This window comes from Schistocerca cancellata, chromosome 4 (genome assembly GCF_023864275.1).
Source record: "Schistocerca cancellata isolate TAMUIC-IGC-003103 chromosome 4, iqSchCanc2.1, whole genome shotgun sequence".
Classification (NCBI taxonomy): Eukaryota; Metazoa; Arthropoda; class Insecta; order Orthoptera; family Acrididae; genus Schistocerca; species Schistocerca cancellata.
In genome coordinates, this window is record NC_064629.1 from 731,466,348 (window position 1) to 731,485,735 (window position 19,388).

The 19,388-nt window shown below is 42.9% G+C and overlaps 1 protein-coding gene across 1 annotated transcript in view; it reads right to left on the bottom strand.

Annotated features, from left to right (window-relative positions):
- Window positions 1-554: 554 nt before the first annotated feature.
- Window positions 555-19,388, bottom strand: part of LOC126183826 (NACHT and WD repeat domain-containing protein 2) — a 293,040-nt gene continuing 274,206 nt past the window's right edge. Inside the window, 3 exon segments of the mRNA XM_049926082.1 lie at window positions 555-665; window positions 4,133-4,301; window positions 10,572-10,761. Of these exon segments, the coding sequence (XP_049782039.1) occupies window positions 4,149-4,301; window positions 10,572-10,761 (343 nt within the window). The 3' untranslated portion in view covers window positions 555-665; window positions 4,133-4,148.

The window sequence follows — 19,388 nt, forward strand, 5'->3', positions numbered from 1 at the left end:
ACAGCTCTTATGAGATCCCTTTTGCGTCACACTGGAGATTTCATGTGAGAATTTCTTCTCCGCTGCCAGCCCACTGAAATAAAAAAAGTGGAAAATCTATGCCCACAATTACAGAAAGAATGGTCAGGCATGTCTAAGGACACGATTCGCGGCTTGAGCCGAATGCTCTGTAGCAATACTTCCCGTACAATATTTTCGAGCTCTTACTTGCTAATCCCAAATACAACTTAAATTACACTCTCAAATACAACTGAGTCTTAATTTATACCATGAACTTCCAGCCTGTGAGGTATTACAAATGTTTCGTTACCAAGAATAAAAGGTATAGAAATTTGGATACGCAACAATGTAATACTTCAGTTTGTTTTGCAGTCTTCTTTTATTTGTTTTTGTATGATGCTACATAATTTCTGAAGCCAAGCTCCCAACACTTCAGCGTTACATTAAACTGTGAGAGACCCTTGATAAATTAAAGCTAGATTTTCGTGCTGCTGCATTTCGTTGTCTTCAAGTGCTTGCTGATTCGTTGCCATCAAGTGCTCGATGACCAAACAAGTCTTCAGAAAGCCGCCACCAGTCCCCTCACAGAGAAATCGCATGCTCATCTTGTCTTACAATGCACTTACAGTGCCAGTAAACTTTCTTCACAATGATGGCGTTACTGACTGAAAATGAGGCAAAAATTTATTTTTTCTTTTTGATTGGAAATTTGTAACATGCATTTATAAATTATACGTGAACTCTGTATGAAGCTATGTGGTTCATATATTTCCAGAAAATTTTAACTTGCGTTTCCGTATACTTGAACTTTTTGTTTACTATGGATGGAAGGTCTGTTACATTTACAGTATAAGAGGCGATCAAAAAGTTTCCATTCGAGGGCGTTACTGTAGTGTATATGTAACGTAGCACAGCTCCGATGCGGGTATATATGCACCGACATTTAGGCAAAGAATTTGTGTGACTCTCATTCTTTCCGACGTGCGTGCGTTAAATGCGGAAACGTGACCTATGGCGACGTTATTATCAAATGCGGCCAGACAAGACCAACGCGATATTATTCTTTTCTTGTCTGTCGAAGGACAAACACTGACAGACATCCAACAGAGAATGAAGAATGTATACGGGGCAGCATATCTATCGAAAACCACTGTTGTGGAATGCGACAAGGGGTGCTGCTACTTCATGATAACGCACGCCCCCATATCGCGAATGACGTATCTCACAGATTACGTCAACTCAAGTAGGAGACACTCGAGCACCCGCCCTATAGTCCTTATCTCTCCCCATTTGATTACTACACCTTCGGTCCCTTAAAAAATGCCTTTAAGGGCCAACAGTTCCTGTCGAACGAAGATGTGCAGCAGACAGTTACCCAGTTTTTGACGCATCAGGACACGGTGTTCTACCAAATGGTTACCTTCAACCTGGTGCGTCGGTGGAATGATTGCCTCAATACTCACGGCGCTTTTTCAAGACTGGCAACCGATTCTGGACTATAAGGCCTTCGAACTGAAACAATTTGATCGCCCCCTTACACGAAGCTAGAACAGTCATGCAACAGAAGATGGTTAGTCACTGATCGACACATGTCGCGTCAGGAAGGTATTATATAGTCCGGCGAGAGCAGAGTGTAAAGTTCAAAACTGTCCATGGCTTGCGTTTTTAACACTACATCACCACTGAAAATACGTGTAGATAATCTGGTGGAGATTTTCTTCCCTATCTTCGTTCACAGAAGCACTACAGTGAGAATGGTCGAATACTAATTTGGTTTAAAGGCTGTATGCATGCACTCCGCAACGATTAGTAACTATACCAAAGGGAAAACTGTCTAAATCTTGAGGTTTTCAACGGAAAATCGGATATTTCGTGACGTTCCGCTCTGCGTCTGTACAATCAGCATTTGTTCTCCAATAATTCGATAGTATGCCATACAGTAATTAACAAGGTCAGTCCGAGGATGTTACGTGCGTATGGATCACATGCGATACAAGAAACGAGTCAACATATGGCAAAGATAAGCAACGAAAGCGCCGCTAAGTTCTAGATAGGTAACCCGGCACGGTTTATCAGTTCGGCGGGTTGCGGCTGGATTTACTGGCAGGCGTCGTGTTGGCTTCCCTGAGGGGAAGGCGAATCCTCTTTATCTAACTTAAATTTATCGTTACCTTTAATAAAGTTATACGCTGATTGTATTTGTCACTCTTTGTTCTCCCCAATTCAAGGTTATGATGCTCTGTACACCGCCACAGTCTACTGAACGACTGCTGGCCTACTGGCAATACAACATTGCCACAACAGTGTTACTAGGTTGAAGTAGTCGGGTGTGCTGCAGGAAAAGTTTGTGTATTATTAAGCTACTGTTTTTCTATCTAGAAGCTACCACATTACTATAAAGTTTTATAAATTAGCACGCAGATCTCCAAAAATCGAACGAGGTGGCGCTGTGGTTAAGGTACTGAAGTCGCAATCGGGAAGAGCTAGGATCAAATTAATGTCTAGCCATCCAGATTGGGGTTAGCCGTGGTTTCCTTACATCTATGAAGATGAATGTTGCGATTATTCCTTTCATAAGGAAAGGTCTATTTTTTCCTTATATTGTGCTTTCCAACTCCTGCTCTGTCTCTTACACTCTGTCCTTGGCGAGATGTTAAATCTTAATTCTCCTTTTCTATGTCCGCCTGCTTAGCTGGGTGGTAACGTGCTGTAAGTAGGCTGTTTATGTTTTCTTATTGGCAACGTTACGTAGCGCTCTGTATGAAAATCACTGGCTGTGCTGTGTGCAGTCTGTGGCTAGTTTGCATTGTTGTCTGCCATTGTAGTGTTGGGCAGCTGGATGTGAACAGCGCGTAGCGTTGCGCAGTTGGAGGTGAGCCGCCAGCAGTGGTGGATCTGGGGAGATGGCGGAGATCTGAAATTTGTAAGACTGGATGGCATATATATTATGATTATTAAGGTAAATACATTGTTTGTTCTCTATTAAAATCTTTCATTTGCTAACTATGCCTATCAGTAGTTAGCGCCTTCAGTAGTTTGAATCTTTTATTTAGCTGGCAGTAGTGGCGCTCGCTGTATTGCAGTAGTTCGAGTAACGAAGATTTTTGGTGAGGTAAGTGATTTGTGAAAGGTACAGGTTAATGTTAGTCAGGGCCATTCCTTTGTAGGGATTTCTGAAAGTCAGATTGCGTTGCGCTAAAAAATATTGTGTGTTAGTTTAAGCACAGTCATGTATAATTGTTGAATGGGGACGTTTCATAGTGCTTGCCTCCCACGCAAGCGGGCCCGGGTTCGATTCGCGGCCGGGTTGGAGATTTTCTCCGCTTTTGGACTGGGTGTTGTGTTCTCCACATCATCATTTCATCCTGATCTCCGGCGAGCCAATGTGGCGTCGAATGAAATAAGACTTGCACTTGGCGGCCGAACTTCCTCCCGGCCAACGATGCCATACGCTCATTTCTATTTATTTCCTTTTCAACTTCTCAAGTCCTAAAACAGTTGCACTCAACCGGTTCCTCATAATTGAGTTTAAATCATACCTGAAGATCCCATGCACTATTTATAGAGAACTACCTCATATTTGACACGAATGAAGTGAGAAACTGGCTAAGCTCTTGTTCATAGGACCTTCGTCTCATTTATTTGGCGTGAGTTAATGAAACCACGTAAAGCTTAAATCAAAGTGGTGCAAGCAGGAAACGAATTCATTTGATCCCAACAATGGGGTCACCGTTGCACAACCCTTCGATGCAAGCACTCCATTGGCGCTCTTTTCAGCATTCACATCTCAAAATAACAAAGTCCACAACGAACAAAAATTTTTGTCAAAAAACTGGGACTGACTTGTAAAAGTCCATGGTGGTGCACTTGAAAAGCCAAAGTCTAGCAAAATATAGGTGTAAATGCAATCTAGGTAACCGAATCAGTGGCAGAACAGCTGTATCAGTCTCTAGATAATGAGACACAACCCGACTAGAACACTGTACAGCCCCATGTTTTCAGATTGCAACGACGACAGCACGAGATTATGTAAAACCCAATTCATCTTGTCGGTTGTAATCTGAGGGTTGAACGTTTTCGGATAATGACGTAATTGTTACTGCACGATCGACTCCCGCGCGTATTCCTTTACCTTGTGAGACAGCAGCCTATTGCTCAGCTTCCTCCTCTTCTTCGTCGTCCACGTCGTCAGGATGGGCCGGGATGCCTGCGCTGGCCATGAACTGCGTCGTCAGCTTCGCAATCGACATGGCAGCCTTGAATCTCGTCGTCGCTCTTAGCTTCTCTGCTTTCTTCTTCCACTGGAATAGAAAACCATTAACGTCAAAGAACTGATTTCGTTAATTGTGCAGTTTGCATTTTTTTTTTCAGTTACAAAACCTGAATTCATCGTTCGTATATCACTTCAGACGAGAATTCCTTGCGTTATCCATTTTCCGCTACCAACTCTGAAGAGTAATATAAGAAACATAGGGATAACAATGATACGAGGGTGAGTCAAATGAAAACCTTAAATATTTTTTTAAATATTATTTATTGTGCAGAAGTGGTACAAAGCTGTATCACTTTTCAACATAATCTCCCCCACGCTCAATGCAAGTTCAAATGGTTCAAAAGGCTCTGAGCACTATGGAACCTAACATCTGTGGTCATCAGTCCCCTAGAACCTAGAACTACGTAAACCTAACTAACCTAAGGACATCAATGCAAGTCCTCTAGCGCTTACAAAGTGCATAAATTCCTTTAGAAAAAATTCTTTTGGTGGTCCGCGCTACCACTCATGCACCGCGTGGCGTACCTCTTCATCAGAACGGAACTTCTTTCCTCCCATTGCGTCTTTGAGTGCTCCAAACAGCTGGAAATAATTTGGGGCAAGGTCTGGTGAGTATGGTGGACGAGGAAGACACTCAAAATGCAGGTCTGTGATTGTCACAACTGTTGTACGGGCAATGTGGGGCCTTGCATTGTCATGTTGCAAAAGGACACCTGCTGACAGCAAATCCACGTCGCTTTGATTTGATTGCAGGCCGCAGATGATTTTTTAGAAGATCTGTGTTTGATGCACTGGTGACAGTGGTCCCTCTAGGCATGTAATGATCCAAAATGACGCCTTTTTCGTCTCAAAAGAGACTCAGCATAGCCTTCCCTGCTGATGGTTCTGTTCGAAACTTCCTTGGTTTTGGTGATGAGGAATGGCGCCATTCCTTGCTCGCTCTCTTCGTTTCCGGTTGGAGGAAGTGAACCCAGGTGTCGTCCCCAGTAACGATTCTTGCAAGGAAGCCATCGCCTTCTCGTTCAAAGCGCCGAAGAAGTTCTCCACAAGCATCAACACGTCGTTCTCTCATTTCAGGAGTTAACTGCCGTGGCACCCATCTTGAACACACTTTGTGAAACTGGATCACATCATGCACAATGTGGTGTGCTGATCCATGACTAATCTGTGAACATGCTGCAGTGTCATTCAGTGTCACTCGACGGTTTTCCTTCACTATGGCTTCAACTTCTGCAATGTTCTGTGGAGTCACAACTTGTTGTGCCTGACCTGGACGAGGAACATCTTCCGCTGAAGTCACAACATTTGCGAACTTCCTACTCCATTGGTAGACTTGCTGCCTGACAAACATGCATCAGCGTACTGAACCGTCATTCGTCGATGAATTTCACTAGGTTTCACACCTTCACTACGCAAAAACCGAATAACAGAACGCTGTACTTCCCTAGTGCAAGTCGCAAGTGGGGCGGCCATCTTTATACTGATACTGTGACGGTGTGCATCTGCACTATGGTGCCACCTACAGGCCATACTGCACGCTGTTTGTAGCACTCTTACCAACTTACAGGATAACGGCGCGAAATTTCGATTTGTTATTACAAATTTAAGGTTTTCATTTGACTCACCCTCGTATAAGGTGTTCCAGATGAGGTGTTTTTCTCCGTAATTTATAAAATAACAAGTGAAAGGAATATTTATTTAAGAGAGTAAACGTAGAAAAACCTTACTCTTCTTGCGGTGTTATGAACATATAAGTAGATTTACTTGTAATAATAGATAACATATTGACATCAGAGATGTTGAAACTGTATCGATTTTAATATGTTTTTTGTAACAGTCTCAGTCAAAATTTGGGGCAAGGTCTGGTGAGTATGGTGGACGAGGAAGACACTCAAAATGCAGGTCTGTGATTGTCACAAATGTTGTACGGGCAATGTGGGGCCTTGCATTGTCATGTTGCAAAAGGACACGTAATGATCGTCTTCAGATCTAAAAGAAAAAATAAAACATTAATAAGTACCTAACAGGGAGTGCTGAAGAGTAATGCCTACGAATTTTTTATGTGAAAATCCTTGAAGATTTTTGAATAAAACAAACGTATTAACGTTCTACGTCCTTATTCTTCATCTCTACATATTTATTTCTCAACACAGTCACCCTGGCGACGAACACATTTCTCCCAAAGAGTGACCAGTTTGTTCATAATGTAGAATGCTTGGCTTTGTTGACGAAGCCATAGCCTTGCATCTACTTGCATCGCTTCATCACTGTCAAACTGAAGTCCTCGAAGATGTTCTTTAAGTTTTGAATGCAGATGTAATTCGGATCGAACCAAGTCGGGGCTGTATGGTGGATGATCGATGACAGCGAACCCAAGACGTCGGATTGTCACTGCGCTCGTGTTTCGTCTGGAATTTCCATGGTGAACGAGAGGGTGCTCCACGTATAGACGAACTCTTCGAATATGAAACTCGATTACAGCACGCTCTTTCTCACGCACCGTCACTTGCGTTACACACCGCCATATTACACGCTGCAATTCGCAGCCCGCTAGTGACAGAGGGCTGTAAATATGTAGACATGAAGGATAAAGATGCAGAATGTTAATAACGTTCGGTTTATTCAAAAAGCCTTAAGAATTTTCACGTAAAGCTTCGGAGGCATTACTTTCCAGCACGCCTTCGTATTTAAGTAGATAATATAGTCTGAAAATAATTAACGACAACAGAATTGTGACGACATTCAGCAGTGGAGTATTTTACTAATCCCACTGTGAGTCGCACAGATCCTTGTCGTGGATGATGGTTCGAGGGGGGAGGGGGGGGGGGGAGGTGGAGGATGGCAGGAAGGGGAGTGGACAGGGAAATAATATTGTGCGGTGTCAACACGCAACAAACATATTGTCTTAAGTAAACACTAAAATTAATTTAAAACTTTAAATCGCTACAGATAAATGCACCTAAACTCATAAATGAGACATTTTGTAATAATTCACAATTGAATTAAAATATTGTACTAAAACGATGAATGAACGCTGATTACACCTGACGATGTCTGAGGCTTGTGTTTCTGCTTGTGTACTTTGGGTTCAATCTGCCACACTGTCTAGAAGTGCGTAGCGCTACTATGATGTCGTCTTTTGCCGAGTGGGCTGCACGAATTATGGAGAGTTATAGCTGTCTGGGCCGTCTCAGTACGTCGTTAAAACTCTTTAATTACATGAAATTCTTGAAGTCACAATGGAGATTGACTAACTATTTTAGTCGGTTCTTTGAGATGATGCCCATAGACTTCAAGTCCTTCCACGATGTTCATAAAACGTCCTCTACAGTTCAAGATGTGTCACTCTTGGTCTTACCGAACCTTTTTTTCCTTTTTTTTTTTTTGGTGGTCCCGTAATGCTGTCTTACTATTTCGCAGTTTAGCGTGTTCTTCAAAGAGGATCCCAAAAGTTCTACCAGTCTGATCTATATACTGTTTAGGACAGTCGTTGCATTTAATCTTATATCCCACCTGTTGCACTAAATTTACAACTACACTTATTTGTGCTATGTTTTATTTAGAACTTCCCAATGAGTTGCACCAGAGCTATAACTTTTTAAGCATAATACTATTTTTCTATCATGTAGATGATGTATTCAAACCGTGTATAAATCAATTTAAATAAAATTTCCATTAATTTCAGATAGCTAGTATGAAACGTTCAACATTTTAAGAGTGGATGCAACACGCTGTTTTCAGATGGATCTTCTCGTGGAGCAACGTTAATTTAAGGTAGATGTTCAAACGCGTGCCCAATTTCCTAAATGCACAATACAGTGTGACTTCTGAGCGACCAGTGGAGGGCATGTAAAGCTTCTGCTGTCACAGAGCTACAAGTTTCCTCGATGCATTGTTTTAAATTCAAATGGCTCAAATGGCTCTAAGCACTCTGGGACTTAACATCTGAGGTCATCAGTCCCCTAGACTCAGAACTACGTAGACCAAACTAACCTAAGGACATCACACACATCCATGCCCAAGGCAGGATCGAACCTGCGACCGTAGCAGCCGCGTGGTTCCCGACTGAAGCGCCTAGAACCGCTCGGCCACAGCGGCCGGCCTTGTTTTAAGTCTTGTTCAGTTAAGAGTGTAGAGTGTATACTTACACTGCCGTACAAGGCGGGTCAGGATACATAAACGAACAAGATTAGGTCTGCAACGGATATTAACGTGGAATAAACAAACCCCAGATGACTCCAAATAGCGCATTGGGGGCACTCGTCCCAACACATCACTTAAGTGAACATCCTAACTCCAGAACATACATGTGAGTACAGCCAATTATGCACAGCATGTTGCATACAGCCCAAAAGCTTTGAACGATTCTAGTTACCTAACCGAAACTGATATAATTTTGATTTATACTGTTTTGTACGGAATCGTTTTAAACATATCAGTTACATGACAGGGAAAAGAACCGGCCAAGTGCGGATGAACTCGGGATATGCAGGTTCTACACACTGTACAAATTATGTCTATAGATAGTAATAATAATAACAATAATAATAATTTCGTGTGCCTCGGTGGCCTGGTGCAAGTCTTTCTACTGGATACCGCTTCGGCGATTTGCTCTACTGGATACCGCTTCGGCGAATTGCGTGTCCGTAAATTACCACACTTATCCGATCGGAGAAACGTGACCTACAGTTTAACGTAGAGAAAAAGGGGTCTAGACACACAGACAAATGGACAATAAACTGATGATACAAGGATCACGTTTTTACCAATTGCGGTACGGAATCCTAAAAATTATGTTCTATAAATTACAACCCGGTGCCCGAACTGTCTGGAAAATACATGAATAAACTATGTCCATAACTCCGCACAAATAGTAACGTTTCTTATGTTTATCTGTCTAAATAAATATTCCTTGCACTTATTATTTTGCAAGTTGCAGAGGAAAACATTTAATCTGAGACACCTTACATACAGATACTGGGTGTACCAGAAATGTTGTGACAAACTTCGAGGGAATTGTAGATGGTGTCTTGAGGAACAAATCGAGGAAACGTCACCCAACGAGGTTACAGAGCGTTGACATTATAGGCGCCAGCGCTTGCCTCTATGCTACCCCTTCGGCAGCAAACGTGACTCGGTACGCTGACGGAACGTCTCACAATGTTGCTTGTTATTCAGTGATCGCGACTAATTGCCACGATCGCCAGTATGGAGCTAGCTGCTGCAGAGGCAAGCCTTGTCTTCTGTTGATGCGATGCTCTGTTGCCTTAGTGTATGATTGTTTCGAACATGGGTTTCCATCTGCTGTTTATTTTTCTCCTGTATACCAAAAAGCATTGGAGATTTTAGATGGTTCCAGGAGTAAAAAAGACACGCGAATGGAAACCGTCATTCACCAAGGCAACAAAGCATAGGATTCATAGGTGACAAGGCCTATCGACGCAGCAGTTACTTCCATCTTGTCCAATGGTAATCGTGGCAATCAGTCGCGATCACTAGATAACAAGCAACATTGCGAGACGTTCCGCCTACGGCCCGTCAACGTACAAAGTCACGTTTGCTGCTGAAGGGGTGGCCTAGTGGCAGGCGCTGGCTTCTATAACTTCTACACTCCGTAGCGTCGTTGTATGATGTTCATGGACACGGGTTTCTATCCTCGATTTTTTTCCACAAAACGCCCACTACAGCCCCTCGAAATTTTTGCAACGTTTCTGGGACATCATGTACATACAGGGTGGTCAGAAACAGCCTGAAAAACTTGTGAGGGTGTTGTAGGGTAGGTTTTACTGCGAAGTCACTGTTAAGAGAAAAAATCAATACTTTGTGCCGTTTCCGAATTAATTAATATTGAAGTTAGCCAATCAGGTCGTTGTGCGAGTAAATTCAAGCAGTCAGCCAGATACAATTAGTGTCAGTTGTTCTCATAGTGTACATGATAACTACTCAGCCTTTGGCTCGGATTCGATCCTTGCTACCGTACCATGTCCAGTTTGTGTATCGATCTCTTGTTCGGTTTTAGGAAACAAATCTAAGAACACGTTTGGCGACATCGTCTCTGGCGGGCCGCTTGAATTTGCGCACATAACGTCCTGAATGCGTATTAACTCGGAAACGGGGCAACGTATTGTATTTTTTTTTAATAACAATTATTTCTCCGTGTAGCCTACCCTACAGCACCATTATAAGCTTTTCAGACTGTTTCTGACCACCTTATACGTATATAAAATCATGTTATTCGAAGAAGCAGGACTGGACGAGAAGTACAGCAAAGAATAATTTGGCAATATAAAGATAGAACCTCCTCGTCGCGGGAGGGCAGAGTGGTGAGGAAGCTGACAACGTCGGACTTGTCGGGGTCCGCTAGCGCCAGCGCAGAGACGCAGCCATCGACGGTGCCCAGCACGACGGCGCGTCCGTCTTCGGTGCTCTCGATCGCTGTCAGCTCCGCTTGCACGCGGTAGTTAGCGATCATCTCAGCGTCTTGAGTCCTGCGTCACACCACACAAGCTTGTCACACCGATGATCCTGTCTACATTGAAAAAAGTCACAGTAGAGACATCAACAATAACGTGATGCTGCCAACCTTTCAGATAGGCATGACATTACCTTACACGTTGTCAGTAAGTTGTATAAACTGTATTTGCCATCGTGTTATGAACCAAAACGTTTTTCAAAGCGATTGCTTCATACTCAGCTCCGACATAATACGTCAGTGCAAAAAATTGTGAGACTGCATTAATAAAAAGTAGAGAAACGGTAAGACAGTGACTTTAAAGCGTCAGGTGACGTACATAGCCTCTCACCACTTGAGTACAACGCACAGAATGTTAATACAACCATGCGAAACCGTCAGAAAAATCCTCCTTTGTGATGTTGTTCAACCCACGCGTCACATAAGCTTGAATGTCCGTTATGTCGTAAAAGCGTTGACCATTCTGCGAATTTCTGAACGTTATCGTTTTTTGGTAATTTCGTATTGATAATACTAAGTCTCGTCACCTGTGACGATCTTTCACATTAAAAAATTTTCCACATTTTTCATTTCAATCAAGTCGCGGCAAGCATCCACGAGTCGTTGTTATTATTCAGGAGTCAAGGTGTGAGGGACAAACGCTGCACATACTTTTCTCTTCTTCAAAACATTCTGGAGTATGTCTTGAACATTTGATTTAGAGATGCTGTTCCATTGCAATTTGTGGCACGCTAGGGCTGCACGTCCGTTACTTAGGTCTAACACTGGCCGTTCACAACGAACTGGTCGAAAACATATCTTTTATTTACAGCTGTCACCGTAGTTACTGTGCTAAGGTCGCTTACACGCCAGTAGTAAAAACAGTCTCTGGAATTTTTGGACGGACGGTGTAGGTACAGGTTTTAACATATCGATATTATAGACTCACGATCCGCCTTCACAGCTTCAATTGAAGGCGGTAGTGGGCGTACCAGGATGGCTGTCAGTAAGGAGCTTTCAGCTGAAGGCAAGGCTTCGAATGTGTCTCAGTCCGCACAGTAGCGCACACTCTGCTGTAGTGTGAAGTATTGTTTCTAAAAATGCATAAAATTATTCAACACAGATGCTGTGACAGTTCATGTTTGGATGTGAAGGCAGACTACAAATGGAACAAGACAAGCGCCGAATTAAAGCGGCAGAAATGAAATTCTTAAATGATAGCCTTGAACATACCCTATTAAACAGGAAGAGAAAACTGTTCAAATATGAGAATTCCTAAGGGACCATACTGTGGAGGTCATCGGTCCCTAGACTTACACACTACTTAGAATAACTTATGCTAAGAACAATACACACACCCATGCCCGAAGGAGGACTCGAAACTCCGGCGGGTGGGGCCGCGCGATCTGTGACATGGCGCCTCTAACAACGCGGCAATAGGAAGAGAAATACTTCCTAGTAAAGTACATACATGTAATAGAAGACGGCAGGATCTGCAGAGGATTCTTGTACATAGATCGAGGGGACATTAAATACTAATCTTCTTTCCTTCCTTGAACAACAGAGAGATTGCTGAATTATACACCAAAAGGAAAATGAGTATAAGAACACCGAGAGAAAAAAAAAAAACATGAGACCCCCTTCCACCGAAAACGATAGTTTCCTTTCCTTTCCAAGCAGGGCTCTCTTTGTAGATTAGCCCCTTGTTACTGAGCTCCTAGACTTCATAGATTATTGAACAAAAGCCTCAGTTCCCAGTCGTGTAAATCATTCATTATAATTCTCTAGATGGCTCACGCTGTAATTTCTCTCCATCGCCTCTTACCATATCCTACAAATCTGGACGTAGACCTGTAAAATCCGCTTTTAACTCATCCCACATCCTGATACCGTACCTATTAACGTGTGTATGCAAGACTAGGAATCCAACACCAACCATGTGTTTACTGGCCACAGATCAAAGATTACGCCATTTTCATTCAGCCTGTAGGACTAGGCTAGAGACCACGATCTTTTTGGTCCTCTCATGGACAGCAGACAGTCAACCATAGCAGTCACATCTACGAAAGATCAACAAGTCTCGACTAATAAACACGATAAGATGCCGGAGCGTACAGATGTGCCAAGGCTGGTTCTATGTATATGAAAATGAGTATACGGCCGATTTTGGGACAACTGCAAAGCATACTAGGAAGATAGCCCTTGAATTTACTTCTTACAAATAATTTACACGTCAAGTAAATACTTGAAATACAAATAATTTACACGTCAATTAAATTACACTCCTGGAAATTGAAATAAGAACACCGTGAATTCATTGTCCCAGGAAGGGGAAACTTTATTGACACATTCCTGGGGTCAGATACATCACATGATCACACTGACAGAACCACAGGCACATAGACACAGGCAACAGAGCATGCACAATGTCGGCACTAGTACAGTGTATATCCACCTTTCGCAGCAATGCAGGCTGCTATTCTCCCATGGAGACGATCGTAGAGATGCTGGATGTAGTCCTGTGGAACGGCTTGCCATGCCATTTCCACCTGGCGCCTCAGTTGGACCAGCGTTCGTGCTGGACGTGCAGACCGCGTGAGACGACGCTTCATCCAGTCCCAAACATGCTCAATGGGGGACAGATCCGGAGATCTTGCTGGCCAGGGTAGTTGACTTACACCTTCTAGAGCACGTTGGGTGGCACTGGATACATGCGGACGTGCATTGGCCTGTTGGAACAGCAAGTTCCCTTGCTGGTCTAGGAATGGTAGAACGATGGGTTCGATGACGGTTTGGATGTACCGTGCACTATTCAGTGTCCCCTCGACGATCACCAGTGGTGTACGGCCAGTGTAGGAGATCGCTCCCCACACCATGATGCCGGGTGTTGGCCCTGTGTGCCTCGGTCGTATGCAGTCCTGATTGTGGCGCTCACCTGCACGGCGCCAAACACGCATACGACCATCATTGGCACCAAGGCAGAAGCGACTCTCATCGCTGAAGACGACACGTCTCCATTCGTCCCTCCATTCACGCCTGTCGCGACACCACTGGAGGCGGGCTGCACGATGTTGGGGCGTGAGCGGAAGACGGCCTAACGGTGTGCGGGACCGTAGCCCAGCTTCATGGAGACGGTTGCGAATGGTCCTCGCCGATACCCCAAGAGCAACAGTGTCCCTAATTTGCTGGGAAGTGGCGGTGCGGTCCCCTACGGCACTGCGTAGGATCCTACGGTCTTGGCGTGCATCCGTGCGTCGCTGCGGTCCAGTCCCAGGTCGACGGGCACGTGCACCTTCCGCCGACCACTGGTGACAACATCGATGTACTGTGGAGACCTCACGCCCCACGTGTTGAGCAATTCGGCGGTACGTCCACCTGGCCTCCCGCATGCCCACTATACGCCCTCGTTCAAAGTCCGTCAACTGCACATACGGTTCACGTCCACGCTGTCGCGGCATGCTACCAGTGTTAAAGACTGCGATGGAGCTCCGTATGCCACGGCAAACTGGCTGACACTGACGGCGGCGGTGCACAAATGCTGCGCAGCTAGCGCCATTCGACGGCCAACACCGCGGTTCCTGGTGTGTCCGCTGTGCCGTGCGTGTGATCATTGCTTGTACAGCCCTCTCGCAGTGTCCGGAGCAAGTATGGTGGGTCTGACACACCGGTGTCAATGTGTTCTTTTTTCCATTTCCAGGAGTGTATTTGTACATTATTAGAAATGTATGATCTACAAAAGAATTTCCCAGTAAGTTTTGGCAGCTAAAAACATTCTTTGTTCGTTATTCTTCAAATGGTTCAAATGGCTCTGAGCACTATGGGACTTAACTGCTGAGGTCATCAGTCCCCTAGAACTTAGAACTACTTTAACCTAACTAACCTAAGGACATCACACACATCCATGCCCGAGGCAGGATTCGAACCTGCGACCGTAGCAGTCGCGCTGTTCCAGACTGTAGCCCCTAGAACCGCTCGGCCACTCCGGCCGGCTGTTCGTTAATCTCCACATGTGTTCATCAGTAAAAAAACCTTTGCCCTTTCACGCAATCTTCACTAGTCATGCCAAGGTAAGTTGCATGTGACATGCCCATGAGTATGTGACCAAAGAATCTGAATCGTACAGCAGATGTAAAGCCAATAAACATTTTTTACCAATGGAATGGATCGTTGTAGTGATGAAACAATTTATTTTTGGATCTATACGTTGCTAAAAAACGGAGCTTGTGCTGTGAGTATGACCAACAACTCGTTTATGGTTGGAATGGTCAAACACTCTCCGTGACTACTATTTCATTTTAAGTAACAGATGGGCAAAACTGATGTACACTCGAGCTGTTGATTACTGGGCATGTACGTTCGGTTTTAAACACACATAGAAGAGAAGTGTGACGTCTCCTCTTGAAACCCCATACTGCAAAACTATCTTATTATTCTTTACTGTTGCCCACTGTAGGTGATCTTTAAGAGTTCTATTGAAGCCTGGGGTTTTTGCTGCTCTATGGCAGAATTTGTGCACCAGATTTTATTCCTAGTCAAGATGTGTGAATTTTCTCTAAATCACTTGTCTATAACACTTCCTCTTTTTCAGAAAGCACCTCCCTAGTCATAACTAACCTACACGAGCCATGTGCCTATACAAACACAAAGGGATGACTTCTTTCATTGACTGCTTACAAGAAAGTAGGTTTTTCGACCTATGTAGAATTGGGGAATGAGTAATTGTTATGGTGACTAAATGCTATTGAGGTTTTGATGTGAAGTTCAAAAGAAGTTGTCACAACCATAGAGACTGTGAGAAATGTAAGAGACAAATTCTGCAGGCAACGTACTTCAGAATTTCCACAAGTGCCATCAGATCCGCTAAATGCCATTCATTGTTAAGCATCATGCAGGTTTAAGTGCATAACAAAGTCTATATCCTGTATGAGAGATATGTTGCAAGTTTCTCTTCAAGTGATAAAAGTATGTTGTATATAAAAATTCAAGCGAAATGTATCACTTACGTAAGCGCCGAATAATCCGAACCGTTTGAAGAAGTAACTAAATTACTGTATAGGAATTATAACTATCTGTGTTCTAAGTCAACCTCAATTTCCTATACATGTTTAGCAGTAGGTCATTTAATTATCATCGCGGAAGGAAAAAAAGATTGTGATGCAATGTCACTTAGATGGTGAATACAGTACATATGAGACGGATGATGATGATGATGATGATGATGATGTTCAGCTTGTGGGCGCTCAGCTGCGCGGTCATCACTGCCAATTTTTACACAGTCCACTTCTTCCACTGTCATGAATAACGATGATGATTAAATGATGAGGGCAACACAAACACCCAGTCCCCGGGCAGAGAAAATCCCTAACCCGGCCAAGAATCGAACCAGGAGCCTCGTGATCCAGTATCAGCTACGCTAGGCACTAGACCACGAGCTGCGGACGTAATAGACGGATATTTTACGAAAAGGGCGGATATTGTATGGTAAAGTAATGACTTTAGCTTACTATAAGAAGGTGTAATGCTTAAGCAAAGGAAACTCAGATATGTTAAATGAAAATAATGCTCTCACGGTATCTTGTCAGCAAAGGCAAATAGTTGTAGCATTATAAGGGAAAGAAAACAAGCAATTTAGTAATGTTGTCAAACGTACCAAAGGTAATTATTTTTTCACTTGAACTTTACGATGAATGACAGTAACGGGAGTAAATTTATGTTTATAATCTCCTTTGTGTAATGGAGAAACTGATAATAATGTACAGAAAGTTTCATAAACTGAATCATCATAAATCATGTTGAAAATTCAGTCTAGTTTACAGTAATTGCACATAAGTGTCTAACCTCATAAATAATGTAATAATGCTCAATTTTCTATTTTTCCCGTTTGCGTACCCAGGAACAGACTATTGTTTCACGACGATTGGTGACGAAATTTTAGTCAAATATGAATTCGGTAATTGAGTCTCGTTTTTGTACTTCCGAATTTTACTGAACAGAAACTACTTTCAGTTGAAACAAGACAGAAATATCTCAAAATTTAAGTTTTTCGATCCATGTGCAGCACAGAAGCTGTAAGGAGAAATACTTTTTCTCTATTGAGTCTGTATTCACGTATACATATAAATCTAATGCTCACGAGCTCTTTCTCGTTGCCTGGCGCAAGACGCTTACTACCAATTTCATTGTGCCTCTTTCGAGTACTAATGTCATTCTGTACCTTTAGAGACCCATTAGAGGATGCACCATAGGAGAAAAAGACATCTGCTTCTCTCTACATGCAACTGAAATTTTCAGTGTTAGTGCTATTTAATTAAAGTTAGCAAGAAGCGATAGAATCGACTGGAAGGCCTCTTCGAAACACTACTACACAAATCCACAGACAGTTCCATGTGAACAGCTCTGTTTTTCTTCCAGAGCTCCCCTTTAAGACCAATGAGCATCAGCGCGGCACTTCCGACTTGATTAAATCGATTCCTCGCGAATCGTGGAGAACATCCTGCGTTCCGCTCAATCTTCTCCGGCAATCTAACTTCCTTGGGGAACGTACTGTTGAGTTTATTCTCCAGATGAAACGTACTCTTCGAGAACACTTTCACCGACCTGCAACATGTCAACGATTTTCTCCGCACTGCGTTACCGCGACTTACGGAAATGGGCTTCGAGTATCAAACGCATCTAACTTCGGTCGCAAGCAGGGGCAAATTTTTACTCTTCATACATCGCACAGCCTAATACATACAAATGGGTAACTATTATCATTTGTTCCACTTACACAACACATTTGAAAAACTGTTAAGTAGTCATTAATGAACTCACTATGTCAGAGTGAAGAGGCTTTGTTTCATAGTGCACTTGTGGGAAGTGCTTCGGGATGAAATTAACTTTCGCATGATGTGTCGCTGCCAGTACATAGAAAAAACTTCTACAGTATAGTACAGAATCTAACGGAAAGAAATACCCAATGACACGAAGAGAAGTGACACTTTTATTCAAAGATAATAATTTCAGTATATCCATTGTGGATGACGAACTGCAACTGTGATTTAAATTGGCGATTTATCTGGTAATAAATATGCAACCAGTCGGTTTTTTAGTTACTTGATGCGATTTATTCAACCATAAACATGTTTTCGAGCTACTGCAGGCTCATCATCAGATGACTCGAAAACATGTTTGTGGTTGAATAAATCGTATCAAAAAACTAAAAAAAACGACTGGTTGCGTATTTATTACCAGATAAATCACCAAAGATAATAATTACAATTAAGTCAGCGCGATTTAGGATGGCTCACTGGAAATTACAAAACATCTCGCTGCCTAACTGGGGAAATTACAATAAATAGTGCAGTCCAAGGCGAAACTGTTGTCATTTTAAAATAGATAGAATATTTGCGCTTGCCTGCAGCGCTTGCATAGATGAGAGCTGCTAACGCCTGTGTTACCATTAGAGCGTGTGACCTTCGGCTTCTTGGAGAATCAACGAGAGAACGTTTCATAAGAGACAAAAAGATGTTGCCGAAGTCTGTGCAGCGCCGCAGCCGTCTTCAGAAGGGAAATCGATTCACTCACAGTTCCTTCAGATTCGCTGATGCAAGCATTGTACTGCAGAAATATGATGAGGTTCCTGCCGCCGTGACACTGACTGCGACTAAAAAAACCTTGCCACCAATATTGTCGAGCTCTGTCACATACCAACCAACCTACGTATTACTCCTACTATAAAACACTCGAAGTTAAATTTGTAAATATCGTCAATGAAGCCAATCTTGTTACGTTGTGCTTATTTCAGAGACACTGTATGAACATATATTAAATATGGTGGTACCTACACTCGAAGTCAACCATTTTCGGCCGATACTAAAAGGTGAGAGTGACTTGTCTTGGAATCTTGGTTTAGAGGGTACAGGATATGGACGAGTTAGCGAATTTAAATGTGATTTTAGGTTCATTCCCCCAGTCATGGATGTTTACATCAGTGATCCCTATTTCTGCCGTTTGTTATCTCTTCTCTGACAAATCGCAGTAAATGTGGAGGCAGAACGGTCGCCTCATGTTCAGAAATATTAGCGGATTCCTTAAACAACGGCCACGTTCTCGATGTGTATTTTAGAGCGATAACATAAAAGGAAATTATGAAATTACATTGTCTTGTAATAATTGGAAATTTGTGTAAGATGTTATGGAACCAAACTGCTGAGGTCGTCGGTCCCTAAGCTTACACACTATTTAATCTAACTTAAACTAACTTACGCTAAGGACGACACACACACCTATGCCCGAGGGAGGACTCGAACCTCCGACGGGGGGAGCCGCGCGGACCGTGCCTACACGCCCCAGACCGCGTGGCTACCCCGCGCGGCTTGTAATAATTGATGCGAACATTACTCTACTATACGCCTCCGAATAAACTACAAAATTAAATTTGTTGGATTTAAAATACGTAAATTGCCTAATTTTCTTAGAACGAAATATCACATGCAAAATACGTGTACCGAGAGGATTGACCGTTATTGTTTGATTTAATCATGGCATGCGGTCAGTCTCGTGATCACAAGCTACGTTCAAAAGGATTCTATGACCAGACAAAGACTTCATTAATTATAAAAATTATTGACCTGTTTGTTATGTTTCACGTGTTGAAAAAATAGCTATCATATTTTCCAGTAC